Source organism: Bos javanicus, chromosome 1, assembly GCF_032452875.1.
Source record: "Bos javanicus breed banteng chromosome 1, ARS-OSU_banteng_1.0, whole genome shotgun sequence".
NCBI classification, from domain to species: domain Eukaryota; kingdom Metazoa; phylum Chordata; class Mammalia; order Artiodactyla; family Bovidae; genus Bos; species Bos javanicus.
In genome coordinates this window covers 26,434,520-26,458,197 of record NC_083868.1, presented here as the reverse complement: position 1 = coordinate 26,458,197, position 23,678 = coordinate 26,434,520, and the positions used below count along the sequence as shown (strand labels likewise).

Genomic DNA, 23,678 nt, shown 5'->3' with positions numbered 1-23,678 from the left:
TTACCATGTATATTTTCTATGGGAAAGCTTAATTTTGTAATACTAAACATTTACTATTAATACATACCCTATTCATATTTTAGTTGATTTGTCCTGTTAATATCACATAGAATATGAAAACATTACCATTTCTAAAGTCATGACTAAAGAAAAAATGTGCTGATAGTTTCAAGTCTCTAGATCTCTGGTTTTGACCTCCCATGAAATTCAGATTTTATATATAACAATCTCCTATATATATCTGCCTGGATACTTCAGAAGTTCTTCTTGTTCACTTTTCTGAAACAGAACTCATGCTCTTCCTTTGCAAACCATCTCTTTCTTATCCCTGCATTCCTCATCCAACTAGTTAACTATGGCAAAAATCTTAAGTTACCTAATGAATAGTCTCTGGGGCTTCCCTGGTGGCTCAGTAGTAAAGAATCTACCTGTGATGCAGGAGACCAAGGTTCAACCCCTGGGCTGGGAAGATCCCCTTGAGGAGGAAACGGCAACCCACTCCAGTCTTCTTCTCTGGAAAATTCCATGGACAGAGGAACCTGGTGGGCTGTAGTCCATGGGGTCACAAAGAGTCAGACAGGAGCAACTGCACACACATCACGCTTCCCCTGCTATTTTCCATTGATCATTAAATAATATTGACTTTTATTCCTTAAATGCTCTCAGGCACATCTACTCTCCATCTGAAAGTCACCAGTACAATTCTATCTCCTATCATTATTTACTGAGTTATTAAAATAACATTTTAGCCTCCTGGATTTAAGACTTTCCTTTTAATTCATCCTCCATACTACAGCCAGAACAAACGAAAACTAGAATCTATTCGTATTCTTCTACTAACTTATCAACTATTACTAGGTTATATATATTTTTCCCCTGGAGTGTATCTAGGAGTCATTTTAAAAAAATAATGTATTTAAAGAAAATACATTTTCTAGATATAAAATTATATGCCTACTTTTATTTTTAAGTATGTCTATGAGAAGTATAATTATATATAATATCCAATTATTTATACTATATTAATATATAACTATAGATAGATAAAAATTAACTTATATGTATACTAGTGATTATCTAGTTTAAAACCTCCATATTACAAAGTGGAGAGAGCATACCAATGCAGGTAGATTGTGAAGATTCAGTAGAATGAAATGGTAGTATACAGAACACTGAATCAGAAATTAGGAATCTGAGGGCATTAGTCCTGGTTCTGATTATATTTAGCTTTAAGTTTGGAAAATAACTTAAGATCTGTGTGTTTGAACTTCCCTATCTACAAAATGAGAAGGGATTCAGGTAGATTAGTGATGGCAAAGAGGTCTCAACTCAAGTGCCAATCTCAATCAATCTGAAGTGGTTGCCTGAAGAGTGAGGATATCCATCTGGGATCAGCAACATTACAGTGAAATCAATTAGGAAGATCTGCCATAAAGGCAATGGCACCCCACTCCAGTACTCTTGCCTGGAAAATCCCATGGACGGAGGAGCCTGGTGGGCTGCAGTCCATGGGGTCGCTAAGAGTCGGACATGACTAAGCACCTTCACTTTCATTTTTCACTTTCATGCATTGGAGAAGGAAATGGCAACGCACTCCAGTGTTCTTGCCTTGAGAATCCCAGGGACGGGAAGCCTGGTGGGCTGCCATCTATGGGTCGCACAGGGTCAGACACGACTGAAGCAACTTTGCAGCAGCCGTGGTTGGGGGAGAAAAAGCTATAGCATATATATCCATATTAGCCATCCCAAAACTAACTAATCTCTAAGTCGCAGCTCTATGATTCAATATTCCTGGGCCAGATAAGGGATTCCCTGGTAGCTCACTGTGTAAAGAATCCATCTGCAATGAAGGCAGACTCCAGTTCAATTCCTGGGTTGGAAAGATTCCCTGGAGAAGGAATAGGCTATCCACTCCAGTCGTGAAGCTTCCCTGGTGGATCAGTTGGTAAAGACTGCCAGATAAATAAAAATGAGAGTACATTAAAATTGTTAGTCTTCTTATTCTTTGGTTGTCTTCAATTGTTCAATTCTTTTAAGGTTATTATTTCACAATTGAATGTGACTCTAATGGTAACACTAATGTTGACAGATTTGGAAATGGCAGACTTTCACAGTATTTTAAATACTTCTTTTCAGATCTTCCACCTCCCCCTGTGCCACCACCTGCTATCAAGTCACCCACTGCCCAATCCAAGGCCCAGCTGGAGGTTCGACCCGTGATGGTGCCAAAACTCCCTTCTATAGAAGCAAGAACAGACAGATCATCAGATAGAAAAGGAGGCAATTACAAGGGGAGAGAAGTATTGGATGGAAGACAAGTTGCTGATATGCGACCAAATCCAGGTGATGCCAGAGAAGCACAGGAACAGCCAAATGACGGGAAAGGACGAGGAAGCAAGGTAGCAAAACGAGACCTTCCACCAGCAAAGGCTCATCTCATCCAAGGTACTTCTTTAGTCAAGCAGCCAATAAATACAGATTGAACATGTTTGCATGGTACACAGTTAAGACTCTTTAGGATCAGGTACAAAGGGTAAGATTCAGACATTTGCTCTCTATTGGAGGAGACAGGTATGCACCCAGGTAATTTGAATACAATCAGTTCTAATACATGATATTATGCACGTCTTCCTTGAAGAGGTGCCAGTTTAGTTGAAGTTTAAAGGAAAGCATGATTTACACAAGTTACAAAGGAAAAGGAGATTTCTGAGAAAGGAAATAAATAGAGGCAAAACATGAAAATGTGAAAATGAATGTTTGGTGAATTCCGATTTCCAGTTTGGCTGGAAAATAAGATGCTTGGGGCCAGGGACGAATGGCAAAAATAAAACTAGAAAGGTGGTTGAACCTGATTGAGGAGGCCAGGAATACTATTTTGAAGAGTTTGGGATTAATGATATGGACAGTGGTGAACCAGCAAAAAAATTAATCAAGAAATTATGTAATCAAAAATAAGAATTAAAAAAATTATCCTTTTTTTTTCTGCTTAAAAAAATAACTGACAGAGCTCTATAGTGAAGGAGGAGTCTGGAATTGGGTAGCTGAAGGTATCAGAACCTTGCAAAATAATCTAGGTATAAAATATGAAAGCACTGAATTAAAAGAGTTGTGCAAATTAAAAAGAGAAACAGCCTATATAGGCATTTCAGAGATAGATCCTATAGGACTTGGTGACTAATTGAATGTAAAAAAGTAAAATGAACTAAGGGAGTAAAAAAGTTATTCAAATGTTAATTAGATGGCTTTCCATGACTATACAACATAATTGTATTGAACAATGTAAAAAAATGAGGAAAAGGATAAAAGTCTTATGGAAAATAACTTCAGTTATGACTAGATTAAGGTACTGACAAGAACGTAGAAATGAAAAAATTCAGTAAGAATTTAGAGAACTAAGTTTAAAGATCAGGAGAAAGGTTGTACGTAGAGAATGGATGTTGTTCACCTCAGCATCACAGAGGTGAAAATTGTTTGAATTGCAAAAGCTAAATTATCAGCAGTGATGTAGGGGATAATGTTTAACAATCAATTCTCTGGGAAGGAAACAGAACAAGCCCCTAATTTGTAGCCATTTGCTTACTTCTGTTGTGTAATTACATCCAAAATGGCTAGTTTCAAGCGACTAATATGAAATCAGTGTTATGTGGAGTTCGGAGGAGTTTGGTGTAGTAGACCCTTGTGTGAACACGTCAGCTGTCTCCAGCACACCACAGAGATGACTGTAAGGATACTGCATGATGGTTAAGGGTACTAGTGGGGAGAGCAAAAGGAGGAGGGACTAGACAGGGATGGGTAATTAGAGGTACAGACCACTACATACAAAATAAATAAGCTACAAGAACATACTGTACAGCACAGAGAATATTTTACTTTATAATAACATGAGAATATAGCCACTATTTTATAATACATTATAATAACTTTGAATCACTATATGCTACTAATATAATATTGTAAACCAACTATACTTCAGGGAAAATAAACGCATTCATACATACAAACATATGTGAGGCAGAGGAACATTCTGTACAGAAACTGAGGTGGAATCAACCCAGTGATATAAAGTAATCAAACCATTCAAACTAGAAAGAATAGTATCCTGAAAATAATGGAGAAGGACATTTTAAGATGGGAAGGAATATCAAATGGCACAGAAGTGAAAGTTGGATGTGAATGGGGGTAGGGTGGGAGAATGGCTGAAGGACACAGAAATTTTACAAGTGTTTATTTTGTGGGTGGTACTTAAAAGATCGAGGGCTTCCCAGGTGGCTCAGTGATAAAGAATCTGCCTGCCAATGTAGGAGACTTGAATTTGATCCCTGGATCCCGAAGATACCCTGGAGATGGAAATGGCAACCCACTTCAGTGTTCTTGTCTGGGGAATCCCATGGACATAGGAGCATGAGGGAGCTGTGGACCATGGGATCGCAAACAGTTGAACAAGGCTTGGCGACTAAACCACCACCACCATTTAACTTTTTAAAATCAAATAGTCACTATAGAATCTCCACTGTAGGGTCTGGAAAGTAAATGAAAATTGTGGAAGGGACGTGATAAGTATGGGCTCTCTGCAGAAGGTTGGGAAGGAGAGAGGTCAAGATAAGATTTGACAGGAAGGCGGAATCTGTGGAAATGATTTTAGGTAAGATATTTGAACATTAGTATAGACTGAGGAGAAGAACCTATTTAGGCAGAAGAGATACAAGAAAAGAAGGTAATTGATGAAGGAATCAGGAAAGAGTGATGGGGAAATGAATCTTAGAAGGCTGTAAGTGCAGTTTATAACTACAACTGTTTTCAAAGCTGCAGTTTGTTAAGATTGGACATCAGTCTGTTCTGTTCATTATGGGCATCTGGTCATTAGCAACTTTCTTTCAATATAGAGGACAGGTTCACTTCATTCTGTGACGGAAGCCTGAACTCCTTACTCTGGCATGGACTCAGCAATGAAGTGATGGTAAAGTTGTGAGTTTTGCACAGATGCCTCCACTGTGACCACAGATTACTTGCTTACATCACTATAATATGAAGTTTGAAAAACTGTGATTTTTTTTAATCATTAAAGTCAAGGTGATCTGAACTTTTAACAATTATACTCCAAGTAGTAATTCATAAATCAAATGTCACAATATAACTTATGAGATTTGTATCTGACCTGAAAGTACAGATCAATTTGCTGCTCACAAGCAACATTTCTCCAAAATAAGCTGAATTCTTCAGGAGAAAATTTAACAACTCAGAATGATTTTGGTGTGTGTAAAATTAAAACAAAGAGATGAAATTATTTTTGTGTCTTGTAATTATCATTTCTGTGCATTCCTGTAATTTTAACCTTCATAATTCAGTTTTTGCTATTTATAATTAAAGAGGCTCCCTGATTTACATCTGTAACAAATGGTTGTTTTTAATTAAGGAGAGTGGCCTTTTAGATTTCAAAGTCTGATCTTTTTGCTGACATTTACCTCAGTTAGTTCAATTTATTTCTACATATATCAAACATCTACAGTGTTATGAAGCATTGTACTCGTCCTGAAATTTATGTGTAAACATGAACCTTGACCTCAAGGAGCTTATAGTCAGGGAAGGAGACAGGTAATTTTTATTCACAGATACACCCATATTTGATAATGTTTATGGTGTCATGATACTTGAGAGTCCAGAGAAGGGAAAATTAGCCCAGTCTTGTGGGTGATGGAATGTAAAGAAAGACTTCTTGATCTTTCCTAGTGGAAATGACCCATAAGCTGACTTTTCAGGAGGGTGAAATTTAGCTTGGGCAAGAAGAGTGGATAGGTTGTTTTGGCAGAGAAAGTCAGAATGAGAAGTTGAGGTACATTGAGGAGAATATAAGAAATTCAGTGTTATTAGACAGTAAAAGTGATAAAGATGAAGCTCTTGAGATAAATGTAAGCTTACCTCATGGAGACCCTATAGTTCCTGTAAAAGGAAGGTAGCTGAGTGAAGCAAGTTTAGAGGGAAATAACTCAAGAAGCAGAGACCCGTTAGAAGAAATTTACAACCTCAGAAGAGACATGGAGAATATAAACCAGGCTGTGGGAGCAGGGATGACTGAGGGGAATATTCAAGAAACTTTTTAGTTAAAATCATCCTTACATGTTATATATTTGAATATGTGGAAAAGGTTCATTTAAGAGGTTATGGGAAGGTTGTTGGAAAGGAGAGAAGATATTAAAATAATTCCAGCTTTCTATCTAAGATATCTTAAAGGTTAGTGATGCCATAACTGCATTAAGGAATAGAGAGGGGGAAGAAATCTCAGAGGCGTGGACATGGTGAAGTCAGTGCTCAATCTGTGGAGTTTGAGGGGCCCTCAAAAGGAGGCAGTTTGGCAGAGTTCAGGAATTATACATTAATAACTCATCATGGTGAAATAGTAAAGCCACCCATTTATTCAGTCAGAATATTTATTTATTTTTTAAATTTATTTATTTTCATTGGAGGCTAATTACTTTACAATATTGTAGTGGTTTTTGCCATACATTGACATGAATCAGCCATGGGTGTACATGTGTTCCCCATCCTGAACCCCCCTCCCACCTCCTTCCCCATCCCATCCCTCAGGATGATCCCAGTGCACCAGCCCTGAGCACCCTGTCTCATGCATCAATAACCTATTATATATCTAGGTGAGATGGTATCAATACACAAAGCCAAGTATCTGCCCTCATGGCAGCTCTGTTCTAGAAAAGGTACAGTCTGAGAGAATGGATGAAATTGTCCAGAGTAAATGGGAAGAAAAGCTTTTATGCACACACACACACACACACACACACACACACACACGCACACTGGGCTAAAAGCAGAAACCAGCAAGAAGGGCATCAATGTGTAAGAGGCACCGCATAAGAAGAGCCCACCAAAGACAGGCCAGGAAGCGGGGAGAAGTAGGAGCTGAGACTAGTAGTGTTTACCCTGGCTGTGGTTTTCAGATGAAGGGCAGTGAGAAGTCCAGAGACCTAAGGATTGAAACATGGTTAGCATTATCAAAGTCAACAGGGAGTTTTCTCAGTTCCCTTGTAGTAATGTGGGCATAAGTAGATTTCAGTGAGATGTAGAGTGAATGGGAGTTGTAATGACTAATACTGAGTCCAGATTACTTTTCAAGAAGCTATGCTAACCTATCAGTAGAGAGATTTATAGATTTATGTAGAGCACCGGCTTAAGGGGAAAATCTTTAGCCAAAGAGATATTTTATCATGATGTAGTTTGTCAAAAGCTAAGTTCAGTAGAAAAAATTGGGTGAAACAGAGACAGAAGATGAAGGTCACAGAGGGCCAAGTTCCATGAAGCTAGCTAGGTGCTGGCATAGTGATCCACATGGACTCTGAAACACCAGAGAATCAGAAGTCTGGATCAGGAATGAAAGTTGTGATGAATACAACAGGAGAGAAGTAGCACCAAAGAGGATGATACAGGTTACATAACTCCACTGCTTGGCCCTCACAGGAATAGGGTGTTTTTGTTCAAGGGTGGAAGAGCAATGATTTATAGCTAGTGTTGGTGACCTGAAAGCAAGCTTCCCTTTTTCCACTGTAAGGAACTTCAGTGTTGCCCCCCCGGGAAATCAGATTTCATTCAGGCAATGTGGACCGTAGAGGAAGCTTTTAGGGGAGGAAAACAAAAGGGCATGTGGAAGGGTTTTGTTTTGTTTTGCTGTGCTCTGTTTTGATGTGTTTTCTGTCCAAAGGTTAGAATGGACAGGCTTTGGAGAGAAGTAAGCAGTTGAAAGATGCAACATTAGAAGCATCACCAAATTTAAAGCATATGGAAATAGTCATTCACGAGACAGCAGTTACCAGGAGTGGCTTGATTTTTGAAGCTAGCAACAATGTCAGGCTTCTCAGATTCAGGGTTCCACAGTGTAAATATGATGTTGAAATGGAGGTGGGCATCTTGGTATCAAGGGAGTGAACCCAGGTTTGACTCTGTTTTGGTGGTTCAGTAAGACTGGGATTTGTTTTTCTATCAATGCCTAATAATTCTTTCTTAGTTTACGTAGGTACATACTACAATATCTCATGTGTTTTCACATCAACACTAGCAACTCCTAGTGTCCTAGTAGACACTATTATCACTTTTTTTTTTGAAAAAGTGGAAACTAAAGCCTGAAATAATGGGAGATAACATAGTGAAGGATAAGACTGGAAGTCATGTCTGACTCCAGGTTTGGTTTCCCACTTTTAAGGATATTGATCTCAAGTGAATTTGAGACAGATAAGAATTTATGAGCAGAATCAATCTAAATCCCAGCCACTACCAGGAAAAGAGCAGGGTTGTTATTTTTGTTTTCAATGCCTTATTCATTATTGTTAATGTCCTCATTTATTCTTCAGAAACACTAATGTTTCTCCATTCCGATTTATAGACATAGTGATACATTATACAATGAAAATGTACACCGGGCTTCATATGCACTTATTATATTTCATTACACAGAGGATATTCTGCCTTACTGTAGACCTACTTTTCCGACATCAAATAATCCCAGAGATCCTAGTTCTTCAAGTTCTATGTCATCAAGAGGATCAGGAAGCAGACAAAGAGAACAAGCAAATGTAGGTCGAAGAAATATTGCAGAGATGCAAGTTCTTGGAGGATATGAAAGAGAAGATAATAATGAAGAATTAGAGGTATCTATAATGTTTTTCAAGTTTCCCACTGTTAAACTAGTTTTTATATAAACCTCAAAGTTTAAAGCATTCATCAGTCTACAGAAATGTTACTATTTCATCACAAGCCCTGTTAGTGATGATAGCAATTGAAAGTCTTAGAATTTAATGATTTTTCTTGAAATGTGTTCCAAAGTTTTAAATGGTAGTAATGGTTTCTTTTTAGACATTAGCATTCATCTTCAGATAGGAAATTTGTATAACAAATATGTTGTTAGGGAATAAGAACTATTGATCTAGATAATTGTAATTCATAGTATTACAACAGATTATAAAAATCCAGTAAAGTGATAGAGTTATAAAATGTGAGTGATGGTGTTTTGCCTGTACTATCTGCCATCTAGTGATCACTGGGATTAATCAGGACGATTTGGGCAATTACCTTTCATCTTCAGTCTTTTGAAAATGGGAACCTAATACTTACCACTGACCTTCCCAAATAGAGAACACTTCTTGAGTCAAAGATATCCTTTGTTATAATCTATAGATAGTATTGTAAGGTAGAGTTGGCAGTAAGTCACATCGTATTGTAAATCCTGTGTTTAAGACTGTGTTTTCACCATTCAATGAAAAGATAAGCTGAGGACAAATTTCTCTTCCTACAAATAGATGTTATCTCAAGCAGATTGATAGTAGAGTGTTAAACTATAACTTTGTATAATAGAAGGTAAAAAATTATAATTAATTATGTCTAATTGAATTTGCTGTTATGCCCAATGTATTTTTATTTTGTGGTTTAGAATAAGAAGACTTTCCTTTTGCACATGCTGTTAGAAAAGTTATTTTTCAGGTTTTTGGTTTAGTTTTTGTTTTGTTTTTAGAAGAGCCCTTTGAGGGCACAAAAAGTCAATATAGGCAACCAGCTACTTGAAACCAGTAAAAATTGAGCTATTGTGTTGAGTTGAGGCTGGAGGGTAGAAAACTTGGCCTGCTCTTGTTCCTCTCCCTGTGCCACACTTCCTAATCCCCAGACACTGGATGGAACACAGTTTAGTACTCGTTAGAGAACTACTGGATTTGCCGTCAAAACCAGCTAAAGTTGATGTATGAATATGTTGCCATGAGCACTTTTCAGTGTATGCTAGGGAATGAATGAAGAAACAATGTAATAATAAAAGCATGAAATAAATATGAAGTAGGACAACACTCGAAGATTTATTTTCAAATTTAACAGGAACTTATCTCTTACAGGAAACTGAAAGCTGAAGACAACCAGAGAGGATTATGAGATCTAATGTGAAAGTTATCACTCAAGATGCCTTGTGTCAGATGACATAAGACGCCAGATAAAATGTTCAGTGCAATCAGAGTGTACAAATTGTCGTTTTCATTCCTCTTATTGGAATACCATTTTTTAAATTTTACTGGGGTTTTATCATTGTTATTTGATCCCTATCCCTAGGAAGAACCTCCCTATTCCCCTCGCTGTTGCAACAAATCATTTCACCTTGCTTCCGGCAAGGGAAGTATTTGACTTCTTGCTTCAGTCATCAGCCAACAGGAGAGAACAAAACAGTTCTTTTGCATTTTGCCCCTGAGATATGGCATTGCACTGCTTATATACCAAGCCAATTTACTGATCAAAGATGCAGAGTTGACTAATCAACTTCATGTCAAGGGCTCTAAAGATATAATCTTTCTATAACCAACTGCTAATGCAAACTAAAACATAACTTCATTTTAACATGATTTTAAAATCAGTCTTTCATACCACCCTCTGCAGGGAGAAAAAAAAAAAAAAACATAGCAAATGCAGGACAACCATAATCAATTTGAAAGGGGTAGAAACATTGTAAATATATACTCTTCGCAACCCCTGGTGGTACTTTATTTTGTCTTCATTTCGATCGCTGAAGTATATTGTTATCAGAAACTTACTTTTGGATAAGTAGGGGTAAGCCAGTTGGATCTCTGGTTGTCTAGTCATTGTCATAAGTCAGCCCAGCAAAAACCTTGTTCTATTTTTCAATCAAAAAGCAATTATAAATGCATATTACCAACAAACGGATGTTTTTAATGACCAATCGAATAAGGACATCCCCATCTCAACTGGCCTGAATTTCTTCTGGTAGTGTCAGTTCAACTTTCGGAAGTGCCACTTAAGGAAGTTTGATTTTTGTTTTTGTAATGCACTGTTTTTAATCTTTTTTTTTTTTTTTTTGGTTTTAAAAGCACAATCACTAAACTTTATTTGTAAACCATTGTAACTATTAACCTTTTTTGTCTTATTGAAAAAAAAATGTTGAGAAGCGTTTTTAACCTGTTTTGTTAATGCTCTATGTTTGTATTTGGAATATTTGAATGATGACAGATGGTGAAGTAACGTGCATACTTTATTGTGGGCCATGAATGCAACGGTTCTTACTTTTCCTGGACTGAAAGAAAAAAAGGTTTAAGTTTGTTATGGCCATTGGTTAAGCTTAGAAGATTTCCTTATAAGCTCAAATGGAGGCATTACTTGCTTTGAATTGCCAAATGATGTCCTCTGACTGTAGATTTTTATGACCCTTTTTTTTCGTTATATAAATTTCATTAACTTTATAATTGGTGCTATTTGAAGAAAAAAAGTACATTTATTCATTTATAGGTATCAGTCCTGACCCACCCCCCTAGCCCTGCCATCCCCACAGAAAACAAAGCCAAACAAAACTGAACCACAAAAAAAAAAAAAAGCTGGTGTTCACCAAAAACTAAATGTGTTCACTTAGATAATTTGAAATTTACATAGAAAAGGTGTGCAGTACTAAGGGAACAATCCATGTGATTAATGTTTTCATTATGTTCATGTAAGAAGCCTCTTATTTTTAGCCATAATTTTGCATACTGAAAATCCAATAATCAGAAAAGTAATTTTGTCACATTATTTATTAAAAATGTTCTCAAATACATCATTCTTCCTTGTGTTGATTTCTTTTTTTTCATTGTGTGATCAAACTTATTCCATTTAATCACAAAGTTGTGCTGTCTTAACATTTCATACTGTATTATCAAATGAGTAAAAATTCCCCTTTATGAATAGCCAGGTTTTAATTATAAGGAAAATTTCTCATTTTACTTTTCTGAAGTTAAAGATACAAAGTGAATCATAAACTAATAGTCATTTAATCAGAGAGTAACTTTTAATTATTATTAAGAATGTACTAAAATGTTTTTGTGTACTTGCCTGAATTTCAGTTAACTTATTTCTGAAATGGTCAGGATTCAACTATGATAGATCTGATTTGTAAACTTTGAACTACTTAAGTTTTATCAACAAGAAAATTATATGAATCCAAAATACTTATCAGTATCTGCTTTATTGTTCCAAATTTATGTAAAATTCTGACAATTCAATAAGCTATCATGTACCAGATTGCATATTATTGTTCATTAGATTAAAGTCAGTATATTCAATTACTCACCTTTGGAGGAATGAAATGAGCATCTTGTCTTAGAAGTTCCAAGAGCAACAGAATCTACTGAAAGTTTTTTTCCTGTGACTTATATACTGCTAAATTTTTTGTTGGCCACAATTTGAAAATATGGGGAAAAAGTTTAAAAGGGGATAATAATTTGAAATTAATTTTACAAAAATGAAGCAATCACCAGCATCTACATAAAGATAAAAAGGTTCATAGGTCAAGAAGTCAGTTTCCAAGCTATATCGAGGGAAAAAAATTGGAGAGATACGTTTGAAGGTGTAATTTTTCTTTTCTTTTGGTGAGTTGACTAAAAGTAACTTAATCTCTCTTTATAGTGAATGATATGCATATAAATTATGTGTAATTATACACATAAATTATGTGTATCAGAGATCCTGGGTTTGAATCCCAGTTTTGTCATGGGCTATATTTCCTTGGACATATTACTATATTACTTAACCTCTAAGTTTCAGGTACTTCACCTGTAAACTCAATAATACCTACCTCATGTAGATGTTGTCATGATTCAGCGAATTCATGTATATAACATGGACTCTGTAAAGCCCCAAAACAATACAAGATATTGTTGTATTTATGAACTGAAAACACTGCACACTTGCTATCTTCACACATAATTTGTTTCCAAAACTTGCAAAGAATTTTTTTTTAACAAGGTCAAAAAATAAGTGTGGTTCAAGGATAGGTTGGTTCCATTTCCAGTGAGTAAAATTCACTGTCAAATACCTAATCATGGAATAAATTCTTAGTGTTTCTCCTTGTTTCCTTGCTTTTGAATTCTGGAGGGTGAGGATATGACATTTTCAGCACATATTTCACAATTCAGGGGGACAAGCATGTCATTTGAGGTCTCAGTGACTAGACTAAGTGTCTATTTTGGGCTGCTTTTCTGCCTAATTGAAGAAAATACTGTCTTAGTTCCAGGGCAACTCAATTATGTCTTTCTTGGTCATTCCATATATGTAGTCTGGATTTTCTCCTCTCTTTCCAGTCTACAGGGTGGATCAAAATTTCAAATAGTACCTAATTTCATGGGTAGAAAGTGTAGGAGTTCAGACGGTAGAGGCGTTGGCAATAGTTCATAGATTACATTTTTGCCACAATTAGTTTTACGTGGGTAGGTTTAATCCCTTGCAGGTAAGGAAACCAAGATTTTGAAAAACTAAAAAAATGTGATGAAACTCTCAATAGGGAGTCATAACCAGAGTGCAGATATAAATACAGCTTTAAAACTCCTTCTTATTCCAGGAAACAAAACTGCCCCTTAACAATTAGAAACTTGATAACAAAGCTTAGAAACAATTCTTTGTTTCATTAATTATAACAGAATCGGGGGAAATGGTGTCTTTGTTGGGAGTGGAAAGTTGAGTGGATGCTAAGTGTTCTCTGCTGTTGGCATTTAAAACATTTAAAAGCTCCATCATCTTAGCTCGTGTGCTCGGTCACTTCAGTCGTGTCTGACTCTTTGTGACCCCCATGGACTGTAGCCCACCAAGCTCTTCTGTCCATGGGATTCTCCAGGCAAGAATACTGGAGTGGGCTGCCATTCCCTCCTCCAGGGGATCTTCCTGACCTGGGACTTGAGCCCACATTTCCTGCATTGAAGGGGGATTCCTTACCACTGAGCCACCAGGGAAATCCATTATCTTTAATTAATATATAAATCTCAAAGTATTGCTTAGAGTCCAAAGGCCTTTTTTTGGCCATGTTGTGTGGCATGTGGAACTTCCCCAATCAGGGATAAAACCCATGGCCCCTGCAGTGGATACTAGGAGTCTTAATCACTGGACTACCAGGGAAGTCCCAAAGGCCATTTTAAAAAATAAGAAATTATAAATGTTAATTTCTGAAACAACAGCAAGTGTGTGTGTGTGGATACATACAGAGATAAATAGATAGATATAGGTTTATGTAGATATATACAGGCTATGAATCCCATATTAACATTCCCCAAATTAATCTGACTGAAAACCAACTGAACTTTCCAAGAACACATACTTTTGTTTTTTCAAAACAACTTGGGACATTGCTCAAGGTCATACAACATTGCTTTTTAAGTCAGATTTTTTAATTGCTTTGCCTAACCCAGTAATCCCTTTGCTCCCACTTCAGCCTCTCTGTGGGAATGAGAAATATTTTGGAGAGGTTTTAACTCTTCTTTCAATCTGTCTTTTTTTAATGGGCTGAGACATTTTTTGTAAGTAAAATATTTTACCATTTTGAATGCTCGAATACTTTGCGGAAAAATAAATCAAGAAAAATAATAAATTACTTTGACTAATAATACACCTATGCATAGGATTAGCATGTATTCGGAAGTTAATATATTTTACCTGGATGATTTACTATCAACCACCATTAATTAAGCCCCACATGTTTCAAGTGTGCATAATTAAGCAATCATTTTGAATAAACTTGATTTCTTATCCTGTATATAGGGTGCCAAAAATATGACTACTGGACTATTTAAAAAAAAAAAAAAAAAACAGTCACCCTCTACAATGTAATCAAAAGAGTTTGATTAAGTCACTTAGATACTCAAGCTCTCTACCCTGATTTCAATCTAGGCATTCATTTATTGGTCCAGCAGTCTACTGAGCATCTACTACGTACTAAGAACAAAGATGAATAAGCTCCAGAAATGCTTTCTGAGAATGTAATGGGAGGCAAGTACACACCCAACAGAGTGTGAACAAGGTAATGAAAGTATTTACATGGTTATTTAGTCCGTTCAAGCAGCTATAACAAAAATGCCTTGGACTGAGCGGCTTATAACCAACAAAATTTATTTCTCACTGTTCTGGAGGCTGGAAAGTCCAAGAATGAGGCACTTACAAATTTGCTTCCTGGTTCATGGACTGTGTCCTGATATGGCAGAAGAGGAAAGGATGTTCTCTTTGAGGTCTTTTTTGTAAAAGAACTAATCCCATTCATGAGGCTCTACCCTTATGACTTAATCACCTCCTAAAGGCCCCACCACCTGATACTGGGTTTCAACATATGAATTTGGGGGGACACAAATTCACAATTGCTTTATTTTATATTTAATTTCTCTCTTTCATATAGAGAGAGCATCAGTAGTGATGCTTCTGAACACATATATATATAAAACACATAAAATCTAATTCAGTGTGGCTAATTCACTGAAAAAATTATGGTGTAACAGAACTGAAAAAGCACAACAGAAGTGCTCTCAGCAGACACGGTTCAGTCACGACCCCAACTCTTTCTGTACGTGTCTTTGCTTTGTTCTACGTTATTTTCTTTCTCCAGCTGTTATAAAGATGGTCATTAATAGACCAAGCCTCAAGGCACACACGACAATATTCAAAGGCCAAGAGACAAAAGCAAGAAAAGTCAATGCTCTCTCCAAATGTATCCCAGTGATCTTAATTGTTACACATGTGCGTTCCAGAACCAATCCTGTGTCTAGAGAAATACCAAGTGCTGTTTGGCTCAAGTCTATATTCCTGTAGACTCACTGGGTCTTCCAGTGGAGTGTATTGAATGTGTTAACTCTGAAGTGTATGGTCTGTTTGTTGAGGAGAATGGATAATGGAATACACTCAACAATTAACAACACACACATTCTTGTTCATACATTTTGCAATGAGTCTGTGCTCTACCTTTTATACATAGCTTATATAGTAAAGATTTTAGCTTTGACTAGATGGACCTTTGTTGGCAAAGTAATATCTCTGCTTTTTAATATGCTATGTAGCTTACTCATAAGGAGCAAGTGTCTTTTAATTTCATGGCTGCAGTCACCATCTGCAATGATTTTGGAGCCCAAGGAAATAGTCTACCACTGTTTCCATTGTTTCCCCATCTATTTGCCATGAAGTGATGGGACCAGATGCCATGATCTTAGTTTTCTGAATGTAGAGCTTTAAGCCAACTTTTTCACTCTCCTCTTTCACTTTCATCCAGAGGCTCTTTAGTTCCTCTTCACTTTCTGCCATAAGGGTGGTGTCCCCAGACAGACAGTGAGCGGAGTTGCAGCATAGGACATGAGTGGCATGCTCCCTCATGGCCGTGTCTGACCCTCTACAACCCCACAGACTGTACACTGCCAGGCTTCTCTGTCCATTGAATTTTCCAGGCAAGAATACTAGAGTGGTTGCCATTTCCTCCTCTGGGGCATCTTCCCAACCCAGGGATCAAACCCATGTCTCCTGCACCTCCTGCATTGGCAGGCAGATTCTTTACCACTGTGCCACTGGAATATCCCTCATTACAGAAGGGGGTCGGGGTTCTCGCAGGGCGGGCACACCTGCTCTGCTCAGGCTCCAGATCCAGCAGTGCTGGGCATAGCGTCTCCACACCCGGCCCACCTCCCCTGCCATCTTGAATTGAGTGTCCCTTCCTGCATAACTTCTGCACAGACTCCCCGAGCAGAGGTACTGGTGTTGCCCTACTGAACCAGGAATTCTGCTTTGAAGGGCCAGGGTCAAGGCCTCTGCGGTGCAGCACCCTATGAGCAAGTGAGACTGGACTAAGCACTCAAGAAAAAAAAAATAAGATTCAGTTCAGTTCAGTCACTCAGTTGTGTCCGACCCTTTGTGACCCCATGGACTGCAGCATGCGGGGCCTACCTGTCCATCACCAACTTCCAGAGTTTACTCAAACTCATGTCCACTGAGTCGGTGACAGCATCCAACCATCTCATCCTCTGATGTCCCCTTCTCCTTCTGCCCTCAATCTTTCCTAGCATCAGGGTCTTTTTCAATGAGTCAGTTCTTTGCATCAGGTGCCCAAAGTATTGGAGTTTCAGCTTCAGCATCAGTCTTTCCAATGAATATTCAGGACTGATTTCCTCTAGGATGGACTGGTTGGCTCACCTTGCAGTCCAAGGGACTCTCAAGAGTCTTCTCCAACACCACAATTAAAAAGTATCAATTCTTTGGCTCTCAGCTTTCTTTATAGTTCAACTCTCACATCCATACATGACTACTGGAAAAAACAAAGCATTGACTAGATGGGCCTTTGTTGGCAAAGTAATGTCTATGCTTTTTAATATGTTGTCTGGGTTGGTCATACATTTTCTTCCAAGGAGCAAGTGTCTTTTAATTTCATGTCTTCAGTCACCATCTGCAGTGATTTTGAAGCCCTGCAAAAGGTTAGACTTTATTTTGCTACCTAAATTCCCCAGGAATCATTGATAGGCTTTGCCAGTGAAAAATCCCTCCTCTGTTTTTGGTCCTGTTCCTCATTCTTGAGAGTCAAAGGTACATACATCTTCTGCACTGCCACTTACTGATTTGGGGGGACATAATAACTGTGGGTAAAGGAGCAGAATTTCTCCCCAGCCATCTTCAGACATGTCTGATAGTTACCAGACCTTAGCACTAACTGTTTGTATCCCAGAGGGACCATTGTTTGTCAAAAATTTTGGAGAGAAAGAATACCAGATAAGTTAGGATACATGGCCCAAATATTAGCAATATTCACATGTCAAATTTTTCCTAAAAATGAAGGCATCTAGGTCTTTGACCACAGGAAAAGTGTACCCTGATGTTGAGGCTCGCTACTGGAGGTGAATATTTTTTCAGGGTTTTGGAGGCCTGGCCCTCATCCTGGCTGGATGAGGAGGAGGGCCAGGTCGGTGGGTGTGAGTAGCATCTGTTTACCATATTCTGTGAGAGCTTTCAAGGTTTCTCCTACCCGGAGGGCACACTTGAGTTGTTCCAATTTTGAAAGGGCTAAGTTGGCCCTTCTCTCAAGCTTGAGGAATGAGTTTGCCATCCTTGAGTTCAAATGCCCTAAACTTTAACTTATTCCTTGAGGCTAACTGCATGTGGAGCAGGACAGTCAGGAAAAAAAAACCAAAAAAACAGAACTTAGGCCCATTGGCATGCCAGCTTTCCCCATCTCCCAGGGCTAGGCTGAGTTACATAGGAAGATGAGATGTTTGCGGGTCAGAGGTGATACCTGATAAATTTCCAGTTCTGCAGGAGGCACCCAAATGGGCTGTTCTTCAGTATGGTGGGTGTTTGTTTTCTGTACCTTAAATATTCTGTTTTCAGGGCATAGGATTTGATTCCAACTACTGAGGGGGTGGGTGAAGTGATTTGTTGGCATGTGAATGCCACAAGATTTGACCCAAGTAAGATTTCCCATTCGTGAAATGTGGAACCAGCACAAAATGATTAATGGATTCCTCAAAAGACCAAAATAGACAGCATCCAAACAGTGTAGACTCTGATACAGATGGGGGTTATTCGGTTACTGGATTCATAACAGCGTGTGCTTGAGATAGTCCCTCCTCGGTCAGAACACCCCACCAGAGGTTAGATGAGACGCCTCTGGGCCAGAACAGCTGAGCCGAGTTAGTTCCGCACTTACTGGGTTCATTAAGTAGAGTGATGGCCTGCGGCAGTGTTTTCTCTTTTCACTTCCCACCACGTGAGGGCTAAAAGCACTAAGGATCCCCATGGTGTACTCTGCAGATCTCCAGGGCAGCTGGTATTCTGTGCTGATACCTGGAGGAGAGCCTGTGGAACCTCAGGTAAGGTTGATAAAGAATCACCCGAGGGTTGCTTCACAAGCAGAGGGGGAAAGGAATGATCATAAGGTTTCTGGTCTTGTGAGGGGCTCACAGGGCTCCCCACTTTACTTCAGAGAAATTAGCACTGACCTACTTTGGGACCCTTTCACACTGGGTGTCCCCAGTGCCTTTTCCTGAACTCTGAATGCTGTCCTTCTGTTTTGTCAGGGGGTCTTCATTACCTGGGCTATTTCCCAGTGTGTTGCCTCTTGTTTCAGAGGGCTGACCACTTTTCCCTACCAAACTGAACGTGAGGATGGAGAACAGTACTACCAATCCCTGGAGCTTGGTGAGGACAGGAGAGAGCCCTGGTGTGGCTCCTATTGCCTGTATCAGGTCAAGAGGATGAGACTACTGGTGACACCACAAGCAAGGCTGCCATGGCTCCCTCTTGTCCACAGGTCCCCTCTGTCCCCAGGTGTCTGGTCCTGCAAGAAGGCTAGTCGGAGGTAGGCACATGTGAGTTTCAGTCAAGTTTCAGTCTGCCATCCCCAACTTTGCCACAGTGTGATCCCCTCAAAGCGGGGGCAGTTCAGACCACTCTGGGTGCTTCTTTGTGTATGCACCACTCCTGGGTATCAAGCTGGAAAGAGTTGCCCTAAAGTTGGCTAAAGGCTGCTGCCATTTCATCCTTTAGAGTCAACTAACTCAAAGACCAAGGTCAGTCATACTCACACAAACCTCCCCAAACCTCTGCTATCCTCCCCCTGAAGGTGGGTCCTAGTGGATCGGTACAGGCATAAAGGTCATGGTCCATCCCATCTGGGGTGTCAGAATTTTGTTACTGACGCTTTCAAGTTGGGCCCCAACAAGTGTCCTTATGTCTGGTATCATTTGAACATATGGTGTCAGTATTATAACTAGTCTTGCATAGTTGTTTATGAACTATCAGATGTTACCACCTCTGCATGAATTTACCTAAAACTTGGGACCCTCTCATGTTCAGTGTCAAGAATATTGGTCAATTAAAAAATTGTGATGTAATTGACATACAACATTATATTAGTCACAGGTGTACAGCATAATGGTTTGAGATTTGTATGTCTTTGGAAATGATCAACATAATAATTCTAATTAACATCCATCAACATAGTTATAAAAAATGTTTTCTTTTGATGAGGACCTTTAAGATTTACTCTCTTAGCAGCTTTCACATATGTGATACAATATTAGCTATAGTTACCATGTTGCACATCACATCACCTTGACATTTAGTTTATCACTTGAAGTTTATTCCTTTAGATCACTTTCACTGATTTTATCCCCTCAACCCACTCATCCCCCTGACCCCACCCCACCCCAGAGCTCTTCTCTGCATCTATGAGTTAGTTTTTGTTTGCTTCCTTTAGATCCCACTTGTAAATGAGATCATATGGGATTAGCTACTGAGTGGCTAGGAAGGATGAGAGTGACAGGATCTGCAGTTTGAGTGGCATAGAGGTTGTGTGTCCAAATGGCATGTTAAGGACCCCATACACAGATCTTCAGGAAGAGGAGAAAGAGGAGGGTAGCTACAGAGGGCCAGTAGCAGTGGCCAAGGCTGGCAGTCCCTGGTATTAGCAGGTGGGCTTCCATTCAGGTCTTCTGCTGTTCTGACCTTATTTTCTAATTTTTAAACTGGAACATCTTGATAAGGTTGTTGCATTTCTAGACCTTGGCAGAAGAGTTATTGAGGCCCTGGTTCCATGCCAGAAGCCCATATCACTGCTTACTCTCTAGAACCCACCCAAAACATGGTGTGTTCTCATATTCAGTGTCAAGAGGCCATGTTTGGTTCTCTTTCTCTGGATGAATGAGAGTCCTCGTCCCCTACCCTATCTCCTTTGTATAGTCCTGGAGGAGGAACTAGGATTCTGCTTTGTCTCAGAGGTATTATTATTACTTTTCTTGCTAAATTGCTTTTCCTTTGTTTCTACGTTCCCTTACTTCCTTAATTAATAATTGCTTGTGCCTACTTTTTGGAACTCAGGAGAGGCCTAGGAGACTAAAACTTTTGTTTTCTACAAGCAACAGGGGACATGGAGGGGCTTTGTGCCCAGGAGGGCCCCTTAGGGTCCTGCTTGGTTTCAAGTCCTCCTTTTCTTTGACACTCCACTCTAAAAGGGAACAGGAGTGATGCAAGAAAGGGCATCACTTTTGAGGCAATGGGATATAGAGTTTTAGGATGCAAACTGCTGATTATTCCTATTGAACGGTTGATGGTCTTTTGGAAAGCTCCTACAAATAATATAATAAATATTGAATAATAATAATATAATGAATAATAAAGCTGTCTGCCTGGTTGAGAATCTCTGGAGATAGTTTTTTGTTGTTCAGTTGCCAAGTTGTGTCCGACTCTTTGCCACCCCATGAAAGTCAGCACGCTAATGTCCTCTGTCCTTCACTCTCTCCTGGAGATTGACCAAATTCATGTCCATTCTGTCAGTGATTCTACCTAACCATCTTATCCTCAGCTGCCCCCTTCTCCTTCTGCCCTCAATCTTTCCCAGCAACAGGGGCTTTTCCAACGAGTCAGCTATTTGCATCAGGTGGCCAAAGTATTGGAGCTTCAGCTTCAGAATCAGTCCTTCTAATGAATATCCAGGGTTGATTTCCTTTTGGATCGACTGGTTTACTCTCCTTGCTGTCCAAGGGACTCTCAAGGAGATGGAATTCTCAAGCACCAGAATTCAAAAGCATCAATTCTTTGGTGTTCAGCCTTCTTTATGGTCCAATTCTCATGACTACTGCATGTCATGACTAGTCCATACATGACTACTGCAAAAATCATAGCTTTGACTATACAGACATTTGTCAGCAAAGTGATGTCTCTGCTTTTTAATATGTTGTCTAGGTTTGTCTTACATAACTTTCTTTCCCAGAGCAAGCTTCTTTTAATTCCATGGCTGTAGTAACCGTCCACAGTGATTTTGGAGCCCAGGGAAATAAAATCTGTCACTGCTTCCACTTTTTCCTCTTCTATCTGCTATGAAAGGTTGGGACTGGATGCCATGATCTTAGATTTTTGAATGTTGAATTTTAAGTCAGCTTTTTCACTCTACTCTTTTTCATCTCTTCAAGAGGCTCTCTAGTTCCTCTTCATATTCTGCCATTAGAGTGGTAACATCTGCATATATGAAGTTGTTGATATTTTTCCAAGCAGTCTTGATTCCAACTTGTGCTTCTTCCAGCCTAGTGTTTCTCATGATGTAATCTGCATTTAAGTTAAATAAGCAGGGTGGCAAAATACAGCCTTGTTATACTCCTTTCCCAAGTTTGAACCATCCTAATGAAGATAATAGAATGGTAACTGGTTGTGTTAATCTAGGCAGCAAGCTCGGTGGAAGGTAAAGTGTTTCTAAGCTGTGGGTGGGGATAATGTTTGATTTACACTGTTAAGTAGAGCAAAACTCCTTGACAGCAGGAATTTGTATAAATTTTGTTCACTGTACTTAGAACAAAACTATCAAGCACTCTCAGTAAGTATATTTCAATAACTGAGTCACCAGCTGTACTTAGTAGAGGCAATCTCAAGGGATAATCTATGAGAAAACAACAACTTGTTTTTAACCTGATTTATTTTTTCTACATCATTTTCATACTACATTATATATAAATATATTTTGTTTTTGTGTAGTAAATTTTGATTTATTCAATACATATGTATACCTATAACTGATTCATGTTGATATATAGCATAAAACGACACAGCATTGTAAAACAATTATCCTCCAATTATAAATAAATAAATGTAAAAAGCGTAAAAAAACTGAAGCATATTAAAATTTGTTAAGAGTTTATATGAGCAAAAATTGATTTGCATCAGACAGAACCAAACTGGAAGTTTTTGTTTGGATGCTCAGTCATGTCTGAATTTTTGCAACCCCAAGGCTGTAGCATGCTTCCCTATCCATCACTGTTTCCCAGAGGTTGCTCAAACTCATGTCTATTGAATCGATGATGCCATCCAACCATCTCATCCTCTGTCATCTTCTTATCCTCCTGCCTTCAATCTTTCACAGCATCAGGGTCTTTTCCAATGATTTGGCACTTCACATCAGATGGCTAAAATATTGGAGCTTCCGCTTCAACACCAGTCCTTCCAATGAATATTCAGGGTTATTTCCTTTAGGATTGACTGATTTGATCTCCTTGTTGTCCAAAGGACTCTCAAGAGTCTTCTCAGCACCACAGTTTGAAAATAACAATTCTTTGGCACTGAATCTTCTTTAAGGTCCAGCTTTCATATGTGTACATGACTACTGGAAAAACCATAGCTTTGACTATATGCACCTTTGTGGGAAAATTTATGTCTCTGCTTTTTAAAACATTATTTAGTTTTGCCATAGCTTTTCTTCAAAGGAGCAAGTGTCTTTTAATTTCATGGCTGCAGTCACCATCTGCAGTGATTTTGGAGCCCAAGAAAATAAAATCTGTCACTGTTTCCATTATTTTCCCATCTATTTGCATGAAGTGGTGGGGCCAGATGCCATGATCTTAGTTTTGTGAATGCTGAGTTTTAAGCCAGCTTTTTCACTCCCTTCTTTCACTTTCATCAAGAGGCTTTTTAGTTCCTCTTAAAAAGGATCTTTAGTTCGGATCTTTAGTTCATATTTCTCCCCACAGTCTTGATTCCTGTTTGTGATTCATCCAGCCCAGCATTTCTCATGATATTCTCTGCATATAAGTTTAATAAGTAGAGTAACAATATACACTCTTGACGTACTCCTTTCCCAATTTGGTACTGGTCGGTTGTTCCATGTCCAGTTCTAACTGTTGCTTCTTGACCTGCATACATAGTTCTCAGTTGGCAGGTAAGGTGGTCTGGCATTTCCATCTCAAAGAATTTTCCACAGTTTGTCGTGATCTACACAGTCAAAGGCTTTAGCATAGTCAATGAAACCGAAGGAGATGTTTTTCTGGAATTCTCTTGCTTTTCCTATGATTCAGTGGATGTTGGAAATTTGATCTCTGGTTCTGTTGCCTTTTCTAAGCCCAGCTTTTACATCAGGAAATTCTCAGTTCACATACTGTTGAAAATTG

The 23,678-nt window shown here is 38.7% G+C and overlaps 1 protein-coding gene across 9 annotated transcripts in view; it reads left to right on the top strand.

The window, feature by feature from the left end:
* Positions 1-11,581, top strand: part of ROBO1 (roundabout guidance receptor 1) — a 1,287,230-nt gene extending 1,275,649 nt beyond the window's left edge. For all 9 annotated transcript variants that reach the window (XM_061430941.1, XM_061431116.1, XM_061430862.1 and 6 more), the window contains 3 exons: positions 2,137-2,445; positions 8,458-8,651; positions 9,882-11,581. In XM_061430941.1, coding sequence (XP_061286925.1) covers positions 2,137-2,445; positions 8,458-8,651; positions 9,882-9,896 — 518 coding nt within the window. In that variant the 3' untranslated portion in view covers positions 9,897-11,581. The remainder of the gene's footprint in view (positions 1-2,136; positions 2,446-8,457; positions 8,652-9,881) is intronic.
* The last annotated feature ends 12,097 nt before the right edge of the window (positions 11,582-23,678 follow it).